This window comes from Anoplopoma fimbria, chromosome 14, assembly GCF_027596085.1.
Source record: "Anoplopoma fimbria isolate UVic2021 breed Golden Eagle Sablefish chromosome 14, Afim_UVic_2022, whole genome shotgun sequence".
In the NCBI taxonomy this organism is placed as follows: domain Eukaryota; kingdom Metazoa; phylum Chordata; class Actinopteri; order Perciformes; family Anoplopomatidae; genus Anoplopoma; species Anoplopoma fimbria.
The window spans coordinates 17,286,346-17,307,263 of record NC_072462.1 but is presented as its reverse complement, the minus strand read 5'-3'; the positions used below and the strand labels follow the sequence as shown (position 1 = coordinate 17,307,263).

The 20,918-nt window shown below is 40.6% G+C and overlaps 1 protein-coding gene across 1 annotated transcript in view; it reads right to left on the bottom strand.

Moving 5' to 3' along the window:
* LOC129102607 (rab GTPase-activating protein 1) overlaps positions 1-20,536 on the bottom strand; it is a 64,493-nt gene extending 43,957 nt beyond the window's left edge. The window contains 9 exon segments of the mRNA XM_054612831.1: positions 1,287-1,447; positions 4,626-4,800; positions 4,932-5,043; positions 5,046-5,144; positions 5,624-5,764; positions 5,767-5,881; positions 7,163-7,192; positions 9,696-9,931; positions 20,450-20,536. Of these exon segments, the coding sequence (XP_054468806.1) occupies positions 1,287-1,447; positions 4,626-4,800; positions 4,932-5,043; positions 5,046-5,144; positions 5,624-5,764; positions 5,767-5,881; positions 7,163-7,192; positions 9,696-9,848 (986 nt within the window). The 5' untranslated portion in view covers positions 9,849-9,931; positions 20,450-20,536.
* Between the last annotated feature and the right edge of the window lie 382 nt (positions 20,537-20,918).

The following is a 20,918-nucleotide window of genomic DNA, read 5'->3' as shown; positions in this document are numbered from 1 at the left end:
ATAAACACATTCTTTATAATAAAAGTGTGCATGAGAGTCATTTTCAAACATGCTGTCACGCTGGTTCTTTTCCTGCTCTGCTTTAGAGGCTGGAAAAGAACCAGGTTCGAGACAGGAAGAGTAATCAACATTCTCCAAACCATCGCAGAAATACATTCTGAGGAAACACTGAAGAAACCCTTAAGTACAAAGTTTGTGAACATTAATCAATTTGAAATATATTGCAAACATTTGGAACTGGCCATGATTTCAGGCAGTGCTCAAACACTTTTATATATATAACTATTATCAGACTCAGTCATGTTATTACACTGAAACTAAATCCTCTGAGTGCAGATCATGTTACATATATTCTACTATATAAATGTACATGTACAGTTTCTAAGGATTATTCGTTCCATTTTTGTATTTACACAAGGAAATTATGCTTACACACACAAACATGTGGTGTGCTTGCATGTGAGAGCTGTTTGCTTGGAAGTCAGCACACAAAAAAATAATCAACAGTGCGCTAATGAGGAGGAAATATGAGCTGGCTGAAAATAACCACAGGCATAATTTTTGTTTGTTTTATTTTTCTAAATTAGCTGAGTGTCGAGGGCTGTTTGTGAACACAAAGAAGTGACTCAGTATTATGGGAAACCAAAATTTTTTAAAAAAAAAGGTCAAGCAAGGTTGGTTGAGTGGCGCTAACACAGGATATTTCTGTTGTGTTCTGCTGTGTGAAAAGAAAGTGACTTTAATCTATTAGAGGGGTCAACATATCGGTCTACTGTGAGACAGGGAGGATTTTTATCATTTCACAGTTGTTCTTATAAAGTTTCATTTACTGACAAATCTTCTGCATATAAACCAGTAACAGGGTTCTCCCCTTGTTCGTAGGGTGCACCCCAGAGAGGTTTTGACATCTGTAACTGGGTTACCCAAAAGTGTGGTAACTTTTAACACATTCAAAGCTCTTTACTTATTTTGTTAGAATGGCGGTGCAACTACTGGAAATCTATTTTTTTAAGGATGATGATGCTCAAGGTTTCTATACATTTTCCAATTTTACAAAATGCCATACATTAGTGGTTAGATTTATCGATTAAAGCTGGTGTTTAGTGCAGTTCTGATGACGGAGACTGAACAGTATGCCCACATCCACAGTACATCAAATTCTTTCATCTCTGGCAAAAGCCACAATATGCTCAACAGGAGAAAAAAAAAGTGTAATTATGTTTCCAGACTTCTGTGCAACTACAAAGCATGATCCAAACAATTAAATGAGTGAATGCAAGTCTCACCTGAAGGTACCCTTGCCGTCATCCTCCCTGATTTCCAGGCTGACAGTGAAAGTAAACAAGTCACTGTCAGGGGTGAGCGATGCAGGCTGCTGAGATGACAGAACTGCCTTCTTAGCTGAGCGCCGAAACGCTGTGGCAAAGCTGTACAGTATCCTACTCACCTGGAGGAGGAAAGGGAAAGACACATAAGACATTTAATAATGAACACAAAAATGAAGCCACTAGAATTGGTGAGGGCTAAAAGTACAGATATACAATTCAATAATTTGTTTTCAGATAGGCATTCGGGATCTTTATTGACCTCTGCTACTCACAGAGAGAAGCGTTAACAAAAGCATTGGAGAAATGAACACTGCTCTCCTGTGCCAACGGCCTCTGTTGCAATAAGTTAAAAACACAGGCAAAAATGGAGCTTTTGTAGCTGAAATGTCTTGCAGACCATACAATTGGGGTTTTGAAGCCAAAAAATATCCACACCAGGCAAAATAATAATATAGTAATTAGTACTGATCAAAAACTCCCCCAAACCTCTGCAGATCTGTTACGTCATTTTGCAATATGGGGCACTAAAAAGCTTACCTAATGATCCACTGCTCAATTAACCATCTTGAGTTTTAATCAACATACTGATTCACATTTGCCAGTGTGGAGTGTGTGGAGGTATTGTTCCTATTAACATTAAGCAGAGGCAACTCAGTACTACCAGAAACTACAGGGTTCTGCTTAATCTCCAAAGAGGAGCAGAGTTGGGGGGACAGCTGAAGACTGCCAAGTGTGGAAGACTGTGGGGTTTATTCACATTTATTAAATGTACTTTTCCACTCACAAGACATTACATTTGCGAGCTTTGCATTTTGTCAATAAGAGCCAATTTATTCACCTTTTGATCATTATTGGACAAACATGTGTGAATGATAACAAGCAGAGCTCTGCCCCAAATAGGGACCCACAGCACAGTGGTTTTGGATCATCTTAAACAGTATTCTGGTTCACAGCAGAGCTTCGGCATTAGCGGCAGAGAAGTGGTGTGGAAAATTGCTGTTATCAATAAATAACCACGCTCTTTTGCTTTTTTCAAGGCCAGAGTATAAAGCAGCTCCTGATCTGTCCTACAAAAAGCCTTTGTTATGTTCTCGGTACAGTAAAAGGATGTTCGGGCATTGCAAGGGGGATGTTTATTGAGAAACAACGGGGGACTGAATGCAAGAGATTAGGAATAAGTGAAGTTAGATTGGGGGTCACCCCCTGTATAGATGAAATGATGACAAATAACAGAAAAAAGTTGTTGTTACTGTTCCAATCAATGCTCGAGTCTGAACGGACCAGTTTCGACTGACTACAAATGGCCTTTTTATCCTTTGTGTGCAGTCTGAAGGAGTATTACGACGTGGACAGTTGTACCGCAAGAATTTCAATCCTGAAACAGTTTTTACGCTCAAATTACTTTTGATAGGTAATTGCATACAGCGTTTTGGAAATAGCCTTTAAGATCTGGAACTTGTAAAGTATCGTGTTACAGGTACATTGTTTCAGTAACCCTTTCAGGATTTTGTTATTTTTTCCTACTTGGCAGCATTACCTTTACGTGCATACTGACATAAACCTTTGTGACAATTTCAACTGATTTCGTGGCAACAATCTGTATCCATTTGTCAGTGCGCAATTTGTGTTCGACTCTCTGATTCTGAACATATGATTTTATTTGTTTTAGGATTTTAAAACACTGAAAAACTGATTTGAACACTAGCTACACATCTCTGGAAGGGAGCAGCATGTTTATGTATGAACAGTTCAGCTCCAAAATCCACAAATCTGAAGAAAAAGAAAGTGCTTGCAGTAATAACTTTGACGAAAGAAGGAAATTACTTAGCCTTAGGTTTCTTAAATTTCTCTTTCAAAATGGTCTTTTTTTAGTAAATTGTGGGTAAATAATGCTACAGATCCTCTTCACAATTTGCTTAAATAATTGGGTGTATTGCTAAAAGCAAGATGAGACAGCTGAGACAGTGAATATGTTTTGTCCAGCTGTGATGGTCTTCCACAAGGTTACCTCAGTACAGATCTGTGATGAAATAAATAAATAAATCCATAAATACAGAGGTTAAAGAAGCCTTAGGAGTAGTTTAAAGTGGACTGTAGGCTGATGTGACCAGAGCAGCTTTTTTCTGACGACATAAGCAACCAATGGGCTGACTCAGTCCAGTCTAATGGTGCAAATGTGAGGCCCCAAAAAAAGCTGAAGGCATTGTAGATGGTTCTGGGGGTTGGGAAGGAAGAGAAGGGCGGGTGCAAGAGGAAGGCTGTGAGGAGGAAGAGAGGGAAGAGCGAGCCAAAGACAGACATGTCCTGATGCTAAGTAAAGTGTGTGTGTGTGTGTGTGTGTGTGTGTGTGTGTGTGTGTGTGTGTGTGTGTGTGTGTGTGTGTGTGTGTGTGTGTGTGTGTTAGTGTGGGCCTGTGTGTTACGGGTGGGTGTCTGAGAAACTGGATCGTAGGATGATGTGGGACTGATAAAGTATCATCTGTCTGCGGGGCTCTTAGTGTCACTGAAGGAGAGTGCTTCCATGAGGGAGAAATCAGGTCACTGAGCACTGAAGTAGTTCTTTAACCAAGTTTCATGAGTCGACTCACTATTCTTTTCTCTTCTATTTCTGCTGAAGCTACTGTATATAAGCAATGATGCTTTCTCTCCCCTATAAGTTAGCTTGGGGCATGGTGTGTACTTCGTGTTTGTGTATGGTGTACATGTGCATTGCAGAGCATGTCATAATCCGGTGTGGACCACTGACGAAGCTCCACACTGTAGAGCAGGCACCCTGGAGAGCAGGCTACAGGGAAATCAACACTTTAAAGGCAAGGTCAACCAGAATACTGCTGACAATATGAGTGTGTACACATGTATATGTATGCCAGTGGACGAGACAGAAAAAGTGTGGGAAATAGAGTGTCATGTGCAGACCATACATAAGAAAGGCTTTTGCTCCCTCTTTCATTTCTTTTTACTGTTTTTCTTTTGGTATATGTGAATTTATGTTAAAGGATAGGTTCAAACCATAGCCGGGTGAAGATATGAACATTAAATATAAGTTTTTAATGCTGTTATCATTCCTCCTGTTCATACTGGCCTTTAAAAGATCCCTTACATTGGGGGCGTCCAATGGAAGGACAAAAGCCACAGTCCATGGTTTTTTGTAAATAATACACTCCAAAAAAAACCCACAGGTGATCTCCTTATGACTATTGTTTTAAGACTCAACCAATTTTGAATTTATCCATTAAATGTGTCTTCAGTTAAAATAGTTACACATAATTAAACAACACTCAATTGACTGAATCCTCACCGCTTCCTGGATTTGGCAGCGGAACACATGGATCCTGAAGATCTCTGCATTGTAGTGGCTCTCAGTGAAGGCGAAGCAGTCGCTCTCTGGTGTGCCATCGTGGCCTCGTACGCAGAACAGAATCTTGTAGATGGGGTAGTTGGCGATCTCCGTACTGGCGTTGGGGTCCAGCAACCTGTTGCAGGATGAGATTTGTTAAGTGTGTTTCTGTGTTGTCTAACATATAACTGAACACTGAGTGCCCAAGCATGCATACCGTATGTACACATATGTATGAAATACCAGTAATCCATATGTTCCCCCTACCTGACAGTGCCTTCGGACACGCCTGGCACAGACAGTGTGACATCTAGGGGGAGCTGGCACTGCCCTCTGAGGATACTCATCATACGGAGCGCCTCCACCTCACTGCGGGGGCATTGACCGAGGCACACCCAAGATATGTCAGCTGGCTGAACACAACGCTGTCCTCATCTGGGATGGGACTGCCAGGACTGCCATCTGACGAGGATTCATCTGCTGCAATGGGTTAATGGATTGGGGGAGAGAGAAGGAGAGAAGAGTAGGAGAAAGGAAAGGCGAAGGATTTTATTGTTTTATAACTCCCGTCATTAATATTTATGGTTGTACATCATTGTCATTGTCTTCAACTGAGAAAAGCTGACTTTCCTTCTGCAAAGTGGAAATGAGGTAAAGTAGACTAAAGTGGAATAGGAGGTAGGTGGGTATGTGAGAAGATCAGTCAGTGAAACTCATGCAACAAATGCATAGAGGAGACACAAGTAAATTAAAAGAAATGGCAAAAGATTCCTCTGATACGAATATAAAAAAGAGGCAATGAGGGAAGTGGAAAGACTTTGAGCATACTATATGATTTAGAGCGCTGGGTGCTTCTGTGATATTACTCTGAAGGTCTATAAAGCTGAAGATAAGAGTCACTGTGTGAGCTTTGGCAGTCACAAGAAAAAGAGGATAAGCAAAGCTCCATCGTGGCTCACCTCGGTAAGACCTCTCATTCAGCTCACTCTCCTGAGCTGTCTGAACAGGAAGCACCATCTCCAACTTGGGTGGTGGTGCACTCAGAGGGTCTGAGCCTGGCGGTACAGGTGACGCCGTCGTGGAAAGTGGGCCACGGTCGCCCCGCCAAGACTCTCCATTCCTGTTTCTGATCTGAGCCCAGCGTCGGCTACGGATGGTTCCATGAGGACATCTTCTAACTCCCTCTGGAGCTGCTGCTCACTTCCATTCCCCACAATCTGACACGCACAAACACAAACAGAGGGGTATAAAAACACACACACACACACACACACACACACACACACACACACACACACACACACACACACACACACACACACACACACACACACACACACACACACACACACACACACACACAAAGAAACAGCCATCAACACAACCACACCAAGTAACAAGGACAAAGGGAAGCATAGAAAACAGAGCATTTAATATAAAAAAAACCCCCAAGAAAACCCAAGAATATTGTTACAAAACAAAATCATTGTAGTAATCACCATTAAACATTTAATTTAAGATAATCTTTCAACCTATACAACTGCATTACAATTCTATCTCAGTGGCTGTGCTTTTAACAGTGATTTTGAAACTATTTGTCAAGTGATAACAGTGTGTTTAAGGGGAAAGATGCTTTGTTTCATGTTGGCAGTCAGGGATAAACTCTCATTACATTTCATCCAATATTAGTGATTAGTAGGCATGTGAGTTTGAGTTGTGAAATACCAGTATCGAGACACTAGATGAGCCATGCCAACACTAATTGTTTGAGCTAACAAACAGCAATCAAAGAGAAAGCTTAAGGCTGGACAAACCGTGAGGTGCCACAAAAGGAGGCATGCCCCGATTTCCCTGCCTTTCTGTGGCAGCAGCCTGGTGTTAGGTAAGGAGTGGAGAGCAGACTTAAGCTGCAGAGGGCACTGTTGTACTGAGCAATAAGGGATAGGAACAGACGATCAAAAAGATAATCAACCTTTGTGGATGTACAGACAGCTATAAATACTATCTGTGCCTTGGGGTACATGCTAATGTGTTCAATGCTGTTAGACTCAAGCAATCATGTACCGTAATGTGGTTCATTACAGCTAAAGTGTCTCTGTTAACAGTCCACAGTGCCAAATAAGGGAAAAAAGATGATCACTTGAAGGCGGATGTAAAGCTGTCAATTCTAAATATAGGTTCAAACATCTGACAAAACTACCTCACTATGCAAATGTGTTAGGCCTTGTGATTTACATGTAGTGCTAAAAGTACGTGCCATTGTCAGATACAACTACAGTCCTGTGTGTGAAAATGTCGATCACTGCTATCATTAAATCCTAAATCTTAAATAGGCTGACTAAGGCCATCGCTCAACGGCGGGCAAAAATACAGAGAGCACAAATAATCACAGAAAGAATCACCACGGAATCACATCACAGAAAGAGAGGGGAATAAATAAATACAAGCAAGACAAGAGATACAGGAAGAAGAGAAAGCTAGCGAGAGAAGAGACTGACCTTAAAGCTGACCCCTTCCTCAGAAATCACCTGCATAACAAACAACAAGTTTAGACACACTGACTCCTCTCTGACTGGATGGGCTGACTGGGAGGGAAATGTACACAAGTGTGTCGGTCGACAACCAATACATGATATCTGGAGTGAATGGAGTGATTTCACCACAACGTGTCGAGAACAGTCGATGTAGGTTCCTGCCAGTTAGCCGCCACAAAGTTGGAACTTCAACTTGGTTTCCCGTTTAAAAAAAAAAAAAAAAAAAAAAAAAAAAATTGTGATCCTTGCAAAGACCCTGAACAGGTGTAATATACAAAATCACACTCATTTCCAAGCACAGCAGATGACAGGAAAAACGACGACCTCTTCCTTTTTAAACTGAATATTTCAACATCCATGCTCTGCTGGCGCCATCTCCTGGTAACTTTTTGGAACAACATCAACAATTTTATCCCTTTACAAAGAAACACATGTACGGCAGAGTACAGCAATGGTATTGGACAGAGTGTGGACATGCGAGCCAGCTACTTAAGTTACTTCAATAAAATGAAGTGGGATAACTAGTAAACTGAAATACGCGAGGAGAGGAGAGGAGAGGAGGAGAGGAGAGGAGAGGAGAGGAGAGGAGAGAGGAGAGGAGAGGAGAGGAGAGGAGAGGAGAGGAGAGGAGGAGAGAGAGAGGGAGGGAGAGGAGAGGGAGAGAGAGAGGAGAGGGAGAGGAGAGGAGCAGAGAGGAGAGGAGCAGAGAGGAGAGGAGAGAGAGGAGGGAGAGGAGCAGAGAGGAGAGGAGAGGAGAGAGGAGAGGAGAGGAGAGGAGCAGGAGAGGAGAGGAGAGGAGAGGAGAGGAGAGGAGAGGAGAGGAGAGAGAGCAGAGAGGAGAGAGAGGAGGAGAGGAGAGGAGAGAGGAGGAGAGGAGAGAGAGGAGAGGAGAGAGAGGAGAGGAGAGGAGAGGAGAGGAGAGAGGAGAGGAGAGAGGAGAGGAGAGGGAGAGGAGAGGAGAGAGGAGAGGAGGAGAGGAGAGGAGAGGAGAGGAGAGGAGAGGAGAGGAGAGGAGCAGGAGAGGAGAGGAGAGAGGAGAGGAGTAACCTGAACCCATTAGGGACACACACAGGATGGCAGCTGGTAGCTACATTTCTCTCCTCACAAAGTCTGCACTCTCTTTGCGGAGACACACCCTGGTCACAAAACACAGTTATTTTCCCTGATGTTGACTTTAAACACATGCAGCGGCATCACCAAACTGTTTGTATACTAGTATCTGCTGAGCAAGCACTAACTGAATGGCAGAGGGCAAACTGTATGTCACATACTGTGGTACGATAGCACAGCCTGTATGCTAACAGAAGCCGCTGATTGACTGCAGAAGGGAGATGTTCCCTAAAAGTATTTTACTTTGCTGACACTAAATGACAAACTGGTTAAGTATCAGCTGACTTATCTAACAATTTCTTAATCGGTTTGATCTACAAGGATGACCTTTCTTTTTCACTACCTCCTTCTATTTAAATAATACAGACAATTTACAGTGGAAGAACTCGGGGAAAACAAATGTAAATCTTCACAGGTCTAAGAGATAAAAACACGATCTTCACTCCAATCAAACCTGTGAAACTGTGCTCTCAATTTCTGGTGATGTGCAAGGAGTAATATAGCTTCCTTACTATAGGAAACAAAGGAAGACAGACAATCCCAGATAAAACACACAAACCTAAGACCAACTATGAGGAGAGGGTAGAGTGAGAATGTGGAAAAAGCAAAACAAGAAATGGTTAGCCTTATGGTTAGAGTGTGAGACTGCATGTTTAAAAGATGGACGAGAGTTGTGATGAACGTAACTTGGAATATGTATGGACTGGAAATCTTTACAAGTTACACTGACGACAAATAGGTAGAGCCAAAAATACCATCGAGATGTTTTGGTTAAATCATGCTGTGGGTCCTGAGATACACTCCTAAATCAGTTTTAAAATCATTTAGATATATTGAACATTTTCTGGTACAGGATATAAATCCTCCACACCAGACTACAAACAATATAACAAAATGATATCACAATGTTGTACACTTCTTTAAAATAACAATATTTTTTAGAATATCCAGTCTATGTATTTTAAAAGTTAACTGAAGGAGCCTGGACTACATCCTCTGGAGGCTCATTTTATGCTCAAAGAGTGAGTTTTTCTTTTCAAAGAAAAGGCTTTTACATAAAAGGGTTCTGATATAACCATTTAGCCTTCAGTGCAGTCTGGCCTGTTATCCAATATCACTTGTAAAGTAACTATTGCTTTACAGCAGTTGTAATTTGTCATATGTAGTCAGGACCAGGTTGTGACAATTATTAGTAGTGAGCATACTGATGATAGTCACACCAGTTTAGCCATTTTATGCCCTTAAGGTTGTCATCACAGTAAAGGTCAACAGCCTGTTATTCTCAGCATCTTCACACTGACCAGTAGAGCCCTGAAGTCTCCCCTCCCTCCCTCCCTCCCTCCATCCTCTGTGCTTTCCGTCCATACCTACACCCAACCATCCTTACCTTCAGTCCTGTCTTTTCGTCATCACTACCATTATTAGTGGAGGAGGGTGTCTCATCCCCCAGCCGGGACACAAGGACAAAGTCCTCACTGTTGAGAGTGGACACTGAGTCCGAAGACACGCTAATCTTCCCCACCGAGCCCTTGTCATCCATGGCTTCCGCTGTTAAACTCAGCCACGCTGCTCATGAATGGAAGACGGGAGGAGAAAGTGGTGGGAGATGATGAGCAAAATCACCTAGAAAAAGAAAAAAATAAATAAAGTAATGAAGCAGAAAACAGTCATGATGTAATGAAATCTGTGAAAGGCATCATTTGAGGCAACTGGAAAGTTTGGCTTCTTAGAAACTAACCCTCTCGTAAAATTGGGGAAACCATTTATGATTCACTTTCACAGGTCTGTTAAGCACCTTCGGGAAACTTTGAGGAGCCTTTAGACACCCGTTTAGAGGGAGAGGGAGCCTTAAGTGAAAAAGCAGGTTGCGAACGAAAGCTTGAGCAAATAAAAAAAAGAAAAAAGCCTAAATCAAGTGAGCATAGTGAGCATGAAGAAGAAGTCACAGGACAGATCACTGGAATAGAGGATCTGTGGGTCATCTGAGGCAAATTTGTGCATCTCAGCAGAATAAACGAGAGGTATTTGCAAAAAAATAGCTTGATGCAATGCAAAGTCATGGTGATGCATGTGTCATTTTGAAAAAAGAAACGTCGAGCCAGCTTGACCCAACCATCCATATATTCCACCTCAGTATTGGCCCCCCACCACCACATTAGACATGTACAGCAGAAATAAAAACACACACACACACACACACACACACACACACACACACACACACACACACACACACACACACACACACACACACACACACACACACACACACACACACACACACACACACACACACACACACACACACACACACACACACTGATGATCTGATGACTAATTGCATGGCACACACTCCTCAGTGCATGGCTGTTCTCCAGGTCCGCCCCCGCAACCACAAATAATAAGCCAGAAAATACCTGGAAAGAGGATTCGAACAGGTGTGCAAGAAATAGAAAATGAAGGAGAAAGTATGTTTCACTCTTTTCACCTGGTTGTAGTGGTAAAGTAAAAAAAAAAATCACTATGAGCATTTTTAGTTTGGGAGATTTTAGTTTGGCAAGGAGGTAAAAATAAGTTTGAAAATGTTTTTACAGTCAATATAATGTAATGCTCTATTGGTACAGTTAGGGCATGAGGTGACTCCTGAATAAAGAGAGGTGGCGTTGTGTGTAACGTAGGAAGAAAGGCTCAACAGAAGGTTCTGGCAGGGGTTCAGCAAGAGACCATAACAAGCTATTTCTGGCCGTCTCCCCTCTCCACTCCTCCCTTTGTTATTCTCTCCCATCCCTCTCACTTTTCTCTCTTTTTCTTCTTCATCCATCCCCCTGCAGTCTCCTATTTTGGCAGCCCTTATTTCTCTCAAAAAAGGGCAGCCATTGCACTCCTTCAGCTTTGTAAAGGTTTCACTTGCTGTTTCTTCCACTTTGCTCTCCTCTCAAACCGCCGCCCTTCCTATTCAAAGCAGGTCCAACAATGGAAAAGTAATCGGGGGGGGGGGGGGGGTCGGGGTCTACAACGGAAAGGTCAAAGCAGTTAATAAAGTGCAATACTTAAGATAACATTGTTCTACTGACCCAGAATATACCTCAGTACAAGTAGCTATCTCTGTGTGACTAGAGGGCTTTTCAACATCTTGATATGATGTGAATGTTATTATGAGGCTACCAAACCCAATCTCAGTAACATAAACTGACAGCTTAGGCTTGTTCTCTTCATCTTTTCAAAGCAAACTGAGAAAATGAGCTGCTGGTTTTCATCCAAAACTCCCCGAGTGTTGTTTTTCACTTGTGTTGCAGAAGTGAACTTGAGAGAGAAGGTCACAGCGTGCAATGATTTATCATGGCCACTTTTACTGTGAAAAATACTGCATACTTCGGTCGAGTAGTAACCTGTCAGCCGTTAACCTCTGAAACCTGTGTTTAACAATTACCATCAAGATAACAGCTTAGCTGTCTAATTATGCGTCTTATAATTTGAGGGTTTCACACTAAACGGTTCTGTTAACATGGCCTTTATGTGATATTTATGTGTCTAAAATGTGTCTATTTTAACTTCTCTAGTGTTACAAGAACTGAATAATTAACTGATTATGAGCATCATGTCGGTAGTTGACAGAAGCTGTTTCGCTCATTTTCATATGAGGAACTACCACGGTGCACAGAGCAAACACATACACCCAACACAGCTCTGTTTCAAATCCTTTTCACTTCCTGATGTCATCAGATAATCCCAGCATGCACATGCATACACAGCTACAATGGATACCAAGTGATCTTGCCTGAAGAAAGAAATATATATATATATATATATATATTTACTTTGATAATGATAACATTCAGCATGTCCATTGATACTGCAGACCAGAACATTTTATTATATCAATAACATGGTTAGGCTTATTATATAGGCCTAGATCTGGAGTGATTCAACATCTACCTTTCCAGAACCTTAATGAGCACTCATCTTAAAGCCTATGATTAAACCTCCTTCCAGGACTGCGTTGTACAGACTGTTATTGATTGACAGCAACAGTCACACATTTCTGCATACATAAAAAAACAAATTGCAGGGTGGAGTTGATAAATAATGGTAAAAACCTACCTGCGGAAAAGAAATCTGACTCAGTAGCAATCTATAAGGGATATTTTCATCCCGTCTCTTCCTCCTAATCTTCTCAGGCATTTATTCTTTAAGAGACATTGCAGATGTTTACTCTACTTTTGGCTCTAAAGCAGCTGTTTTACCATTTCAATTAGTTTAGTATTTTTCCCCCAGATTTTGTTGGGGGAAAAAAAGTTTCTTCATGTTTTGGTCTTTTGTTTATCAGTTCTGCCACATTGGCCGTTTCTGATAATATTTACTTCCAAAGTCGTATTTAGTCATTTCAATTTCTTCTTTGATGGATTTACCATATGAAAGCATTAGAGGACTTTCATGTAAATCAACTAAGCAACACAATTTAATTTATGAGTCTTATTTTCAATTACAATTTTGAAAAAGAATCGACTACTTAGGACTTTCTTCAGTCCTTGATTTTCTGAAAACCTCTGAGAAGCATCCAACAAATGCTTGGATAGTCCTCACACTTTAATTATGACAGCAATAACACCCGCGTCAATTGTAAATCTTACATGTAAGAAACATGTAAATCTCAGTAAAATACTGGGGGTTTTTTCAGAAAATAAATGAGACAATTGCCAATCCCATTTTCTGGCCACCATTAATCTTACTTAGACTAGAGCACCACTTTGTAAGCCCAAAGTCAATTATTTCACTGGAGAGCCGTGTAGATGCTGAGACCTCACAACGTGTGGTGTTGTAAGAGTGAGATGGCGATTAGCTTCACCAACTCATCCATGATTCGAGCAGCAAACACTGAAAACTCTATCAACCTATGCAGTCGAGCCTAGACACACACATGCATACATATATAGACAGAAATACTCTACACACACAAGCAGCTGTATTATTATTATTACACAACTCATTTTAGCCCTCACCCGCAGAGCCACATGCGCACGCACACACAAACCTCATACTCTACATCTCTGACTAGCTGGAGGCTCAGTCGAGCTTATAATGGTTGCCTTGTCGACCTCCCGAGCCTCAGCAACATCCGTCTGCCTGCTCCTGCCAAGCTACACTGTTCGATATCAATGTATTCAGTGTGTTGGTACAGTTCCAGCTAGACACGCAATCCATTGACTTGCATGCTACTCTTTGTTACAAAATTAGCAACAGCATTTCATAAGAATCCAAAAAGGTCTTAAATTGGAAGACAGTCTCGTGAGAGAATTTTCTTGAACTTCAACAAAGTCGGACTTTTTAATAAAAATGTTATTCATCACAATGACCGCACTGTGGACGACAACACCTCGACTGTTTTTTTGAGTACAGAAGACAAGGGCAGCAGACTGTTTCTTCATGAATTCTCAGTATTTCTTTCTCCAGCCACACCTTCTCTTCTCATTCTCTTGTGTCCGTCTCCTTCTTTGTTTTAAATAATGAAATCTTGAATAGGAAATCTTAACTTTCCCCTTAACTCTGACTATTCTGACTTATTTACAATGTTGGAGTTTGGAAAAGGCGAGAAGAGAAGCATAAAACAGTTTTTCTCTGTAACAGGGTTGTGTGTATCACTGTGACAACAAAACCCTTCAAATCTACAGTGGCTCATTTGGTTCAAACCACCATTGGGGAAGGTGGTGATACTCATATGTCCCGGTTACCGTTACTTCCGACAGAAAGAACTCAGGAGGTTAATTCTGGTTCTCAGACTGATATTAGAAGTGCATTACTTCCTCAATAAAATACTATCAATCTAAATCGCTACATATCTACTAATAATTTACAATATAATATTTCTCAATTTCCGACAAATACTCAAATTGCTTGTTCTGTCTGACCAACGTTCCAGAACCAAGAGATATTCAATTTAGTATGATTAAATATGGTCTGTTTTTTCAATTTTTGGAAATCAAGTTGTAGTGTGTGGTAGATCAGCTGACACACAAAGCGACAAATAACAACAGTTAGGTTTATGTGTTCAGAGTGTGTCCAATAATGGATCATTAAGAGTACAGTTTCATTTCTGGACCAATTGTCCTACAACAGTGACTAGTATCTGTAACAAGCATATGTTATGTCAATCCGTGTGTGTGCCTCTTTCTTTTCTTTTTTTTTTTTTTTGTCCTTCCTCTCACTCTCTAGCTGAAAGAGCTGTTTCTGGGCTGCCAGCTGGGCCGTGCACGCACCTCACAAGGGAGAGGACGACACAGCCAGACACAGCCAGAGAGCATTCAGGCTTGCAACACAGTCCCTTTGGACTCGCCTCACAGCAGTGATTTCAGCCAGGCAGAGATATAGCAGTGAGAGAGGAAAAGTAGAAAGAATGACATAAAAAAGATGAGCTTACACAAGGTGAGTCACAATAAGGTAGAGTATAAAAGAGAGGAGAAAGAAAATGAGTGGAAGAGGAGCTATAAATGAGCAGGACATAAAATGTACAAATCAAGGAAGCACACACAAGCTGCCCTTAATTTACATCTCATTTGTACCATGTGATCATCTAATAATCATCTCAATCCAGATCCACAGCAGAGGAGCACTGACTCCCAGTTGACCGTCAAGGAATTAAACCTTTGCATGTCTCAAACCCAACCACTAAACAATCTATCAAAAAACACCACAATTCAATTACTCAGAGCAGGTCTGCGTTTCACTTCCTAAATGGTGATTGTGTGTCTGTGAGACACTGAGCCACGTAAAAGTATTTCGGAGTGGTTTGTCTCTGCCGATTTATAAAAGCTATGGCTTGTAAGGAAAACTTAACACCTGTGTGTTCAAGATGGTAGGCTCCAACAAACATTTGTTAAGGGTGGTGAAGGCCTTTAGTGTCAGTGATACTAGGCTCAGATCTGCGGTTAAAAAGGAAAGAGTTGTTCTGCTATATAGCTGTTTTATGTCAATTCTGCAAAATCAAACCGAGGGAAAATGCATTGTTTCCCTCTCAAAATACCAGATATGACCATAGACATATAAATATATACATTCTATATTATTAAAAGGTGTAATGTAATCAATACTTTAATTTCCATTCTGCAGTCATTTAGGCCTAACAATATTTTATTACACAAATTAGTTTTATCTTCAAAAACAACAGTGGAGTCATGAATCCCTTACTTCTAATCCACAAATTACTCAATTTGAAATATTTTTCTTTATCATGAACTACTTGTTTTTTTTGACTCCATATGCCATTAGACTGTTTTAATACAAGGGACTGGATGTGGGCTTAAGAAGTAGCATGGATGCTATGTGACTGTGAAGGGAACTGAAAAAACACTGACAATACTTTAAGAGGGTTTACGCGTTAGTCTGTCCACACATTCATTCACAGATAAACTGCTTACCACTACAGAGGATCAGGAAGCATCTTATGACAAAAAAAAACTGATCCTTCAAATCATTCAATTTATAAAACAACGTTGAGATAATCTTCCTTTTTGTACTAATCAGAAAATTCAAAAAGGTAAAATAATTTATGAGCAGTCAGTGATTCATAACACTGATTACAGTTCTTGCCCTCCTGGGGTGATGACTGGAGGTCTGAATAAATTGAAGGTAATTTTAAATACAACATTAATTAAGTATGTGTCTCAGGGTAAGTCATTAAATATCATTAAAGCAAACATTGACTTTTCTGACTTGGAATTATTCGCAGTTTGTTTTTTTAAGACAGTTCCCAGTACTACACACAGAGATGGATAATCAATAAAGAAAACAAGCGTTCATTTTAGATGCAATCTAAAAAAGTGAGTCACTGGGTGAATAGTTCCCATTACTGATGCTTTAATGAATCAAGCCAAATTTAAACATCTCCATAATTCTCAACAGAAAGTTGTCGAAAGACTCCCCCAACAATGACCCCAAAAACTTTTATCTTCTGTCCAGTTCCAGCTGTATTAACGATTGGTAAATTCACGGGCAACCTTCTAGCTTGAAACAGTAAATTCAGCAGTTGAGACAACAAGCTCAATCAGTACAAACTACTTCATTTTCATGTTGAACATTGTACGAGTCCCCGCTGCTACTAACGCAGACATTGCCTTATGCAAGAAAAAACATTTTCTCAAAGCTCATTGTTGATGTTTTTTAAAACGTATTAGCGTTGAGTCAACCATGAGCAAGGAAGAAACACAGCTGTACCTTTAAACTCTTAGCCATGACATATGTTTTCAACCTCACATTGTCTCCTTTTTCATTTTGTCCACAGCAACTGCAAGGAAATACGAATCCACTACAGTTAAAGCCAGCTCCCCGCCGTTCAGTCTCCACACGCTCCCCTCAAATGACAGGTGCATCCGAGGGGCGTTGTTGGGACTTCAGAGCATTCAGGGCTCAGTGCAAACTCAATTACAGATAAAGCTTATTGCATTCGTATTAGTTGCTGCACGTATTGTATTCGTATCAGTTCGCTGCACTTATTGTATTCGTATTCGTTTACTGCACTTATCCTATTCGTAGTAGTTTGTTGCACTTATTGTATTCGTATTAGTCTGTTGCAATTATTGTTTTCGTAGTTTTTGCCTCTGCACTATACTTTTGCTCTGGTTTATGCTTTAAGATGCTTGTTTAAGAAAGGAGATGCACTTATGACTTCTGGTGACTAGTAGTTCTCTTGAACACCTATGTTGAATACACTTCCTGTAAGTCGCTTTGGATAAAAGCGTCTGCTAAATGACTGTAATGTAATGTAATGTAAAGCTAAGATTAGGCGCCATATAAGGGGACACAGTAACACTAACTTAGTCTCTTAGTGACTCTTAGTTCACGCTGATGACACAACTTGCTGTCTTGTAATTTGAAGTCTTGAAATCGTAGCATTTTTCCCCCTACATGACTGACTGGCAACGGGGGGGGGGGGGGGGGGGGTAACACACTACGAGATCATTCACTAAGAGGAATCCCATATTAGGCGGCACACACAGGCGCCCCCCTTACCCCTTGGTTTCCCCCCTTAACTTGCGCTTTCATAACCTGTAGCTTCCTGACAGGTCCGGATAATAAGCCAGCTGGGCATCTGGAATGTGTCTGTGATGCATCGGCGAGCATCTCAGCTCACCTCTTTGAATAGTTCAAACGTTGGCCCAGTGCTCGAGTAACGTTTTTGCGAGCCCCGACTTAATCCGAGCGCTAAATCACGGCTTAAGTTGTGTAATGTTAACTAGATGGGATGTGTGGAATCTCAAGAAAATGCATCAGGCATTAGATTTGACATATTTGGCAGACTATATTTATCGTATATCATTTTGGTTAATAAATGTTAAAAGTTCTGCCTTTTATTATGGCCAACTTTAGAGGAGAAGCAGATTCTGATATAAAAAAAAAAAAAAACAAGCTACAATCTTCGGGCCTCTCTATTTATTGATAGAATTGCTTTTTAATATACCGTTATTAGTGTTAACTTTGATCAAACTAATACTAATGTATGCACTTGCTCCCATCATTTTGCAGACTGCATTAATGAAGTATTATTAGAATCTTTGTACTGTATCATGGTTTGCTTTCAAACAATATTGTGTCATGCTAAGACCACAAATATTAAAAATGCAAATATCTGTATAGGCAAGCATTAGCCCAAATATGTAGGAAAATATACCATACTCATATTGGCTTTACAAAACCCTAATTTAAAGTACTGCTGATGAAACACTGACCCTTTCCCTCCTCTACATTACATTACATTACATTACAGTCATTTAGCAGACGCTTTTATCCAAAGCGACTTACAGGAAGTACACACTAGTACACACTCTGATTGTTCTCAATACAGCAAATATTTGCATGCAGACTAAACTGGGTTAGATGTTTTTAGTGTACGTGTCAAAGGCAATACTGTAATACCTGAGTTTCAGGAAACAGAAAAGGGAAATGACAGTTGGCACATTTCGCTTTGTTCCCATACATGTTGTCCACTGCTGAAAAATATATGAATTCACAATAGACAAAGACCACTGGAATCAACAATGCTATTCTTATCAAACAATAGTCTTGGACCCATGCATTTAGCTAATGGGAGCTAGTTTGCCACAACTTTTACTACTCATTGACCAATTGACAGAGCTGTTGTGCTGTGCAAACCCTAAAACACAGATTTGAGTAAGCTTTTCAGGAAGGATGATGTATGTCACACCCTTATGAAATGCTGAAATCAGGGTCAGAAAGGTGGATTAAGACATATATCTTTTAAATATTCTTCTAGAAGAAAATAACGCTTTAACATGTTATTCACCTAGTTACTGTTTACAGTTTGTAAATGTATTGACTTTTTTGTATTCCAATGAGTGTTTCTGTGCCTTTCTAGTGGGACTGGTAAAACATGTTGACTGGGGTAATTCAACATACAAACAAAGCAGGAATGTCAGACGCCCATGCAAGCCACGCAGACTTCTCAAAACAATCCCTGCTGGTCCCTTCCGTATCATGTGACAATAACAGAACTTCAACAAACGAAACATAGAGTGGATTAAAGGCTCATTGTGCCAGAGCACTTGACTTAATAAAGATTCAAGTCAAAAGTTGAATTGAGGCCTGTAAGCATCTGTGGGGCAATTAGTGTTAACATAACGATTTACACTGTAAGCCTTTTTATACACACTGACTGGTTGTATTTTTGTGTTGTCATGGAAATCAACACAAAAGCTATCAATGTTCTTATGATGTGAACTCTTCATCTATTCTAATTACATGTATGCCCTTATGTCAGAACTCCCGTTGTGCTACATGTGAGACACACTGGTTGATGTGATGATCTGTGCATTCTGAAGTTTTACTGATTCAGTAAATATGCCACAGAAAATCACAGAACAGTAACCATAACCCATGCAACCAGCCTATAAACACTGGGTATGTTGACAGAGCACATTCTCGCTTTGCAGGTTTCCATGAATCGTTGTGTTACCTGGACCGTAGTCGTGTCTCCTGCTGTGACCCGGCTGACACCCACCGCTACTTCGATTATTATTATTAGTCACATTACTATTCCATAATTATAATTCTACTATAATAATTGCTGCTGTTATTATAAGTAGTCTTCATTTGTTTTCCTTCGTCACTCTGCTCACTACTGTGATTATATGAATCATTTATGTCATATATACATTGAATGTGTTGTATCTCTGCTATGCTGTTCATTCTGTACACGTGACATCTGTTGACTTCTGTCCATCCAGAGAGAAGGATCCCTCCTCTGTCGCTCTCCCACAGGTTTCTTCCTGTTTTCTCCCTGTTAAAGGGGGTCACACCTGTGCCGATGTGAGGATGTTGCATGTGTACGGATTGTAATTCCCTCTGAGGCAAATTTGTAATTTGTGATTCTGGGCTATACAAAATACACTTAATTGAATTAGATGAAATCTTAACAGTGGCAGATAAATCAGTGATACCAATATAGGAAAAAAATATGGGTCCTTAACAATTCACAGGTATCACAGGTGTCCCAGCATGTTTACCAGACAGGTGTACTGGCAGGTTACTGGTTTAATCAGGTTACTGGTTTAATTGGCTTTCTGGTCTCGCCGTTACATCAATTAACTGTTATTATTGATCAATTAACTGTTATTATTGATCAATTAACTGTATTTCAAACCCCACAGCTCTTTAAATACATACCTTAATCAACGGTTAACGTCATATATTCGCTCTTTAAAGTCGGATGAGCTTAATGTCGCAAGCTGCAGCGTTTGCCACACTTGAGTTAGCCCTTTACAACCCTGCTTTACGTTAGCATAAATAACTAGCTACTCAGCAGCAAAACGATCCAAAGTCACTCCAAATAAACGTTTAACTAACTGCACAGCGACCGAAGGACGAAGCTGCTCCGTCAGCATGAAGCAGATCGCTACGTTGAAGGTGAGCTGGTGGACTGATGGACGCGCTGGCTGCTCCTCGCTGAAGCCTTGAAACAGGCCGTCACTGTGTGTGGAACGTTAGCACGGCTAGCTTACGCCTGCTAGCCGTGCTACACTTAGCGCCTACAACCAACGGACAGGTATTCTGATTTGAACAGCTGATTGGACGGCTGCGTTCTACGATGACGGGTGCGTGTGCGTGTGCGTGTGTGCGCGCAAAACAGCTTACCTTTATTCCCACGGTTGTCTTTATTCCAATGGCGGTTGGCACAACATTGCACTTCCCAATAACATCAGCAGCCAGCATCCAGCCGAGCTGTAAACACAAGCCCAACCAACCCGCTGACACCCACACTGCGCATGCGTAGATCAGCGCAACCCTCTCGCCCGTGCTGAGGGAGGGTAGGGGAGAGAGAGAGAGAGTTTTCATTACTGACGACATGATGCTCAAAGAGCTCAGCTGTCCAAGTCAAGTCTCGACTTTTCAGGGGTAAATTGAATTGATTTTTTTCTATAATAATAATAATAATGGATTTTATTTATATAGCACACTTTAAAATACAAAGAAATCTCAAGGTGCTGCACAGGGTAGAACAATCACAATAATCAAATATAATAATAAAACACTAAAAACAAACAAAAAATAAAATAAGAATTTAAATTAATTAATTAATTTAATCATAATGAAATCTAAGAAT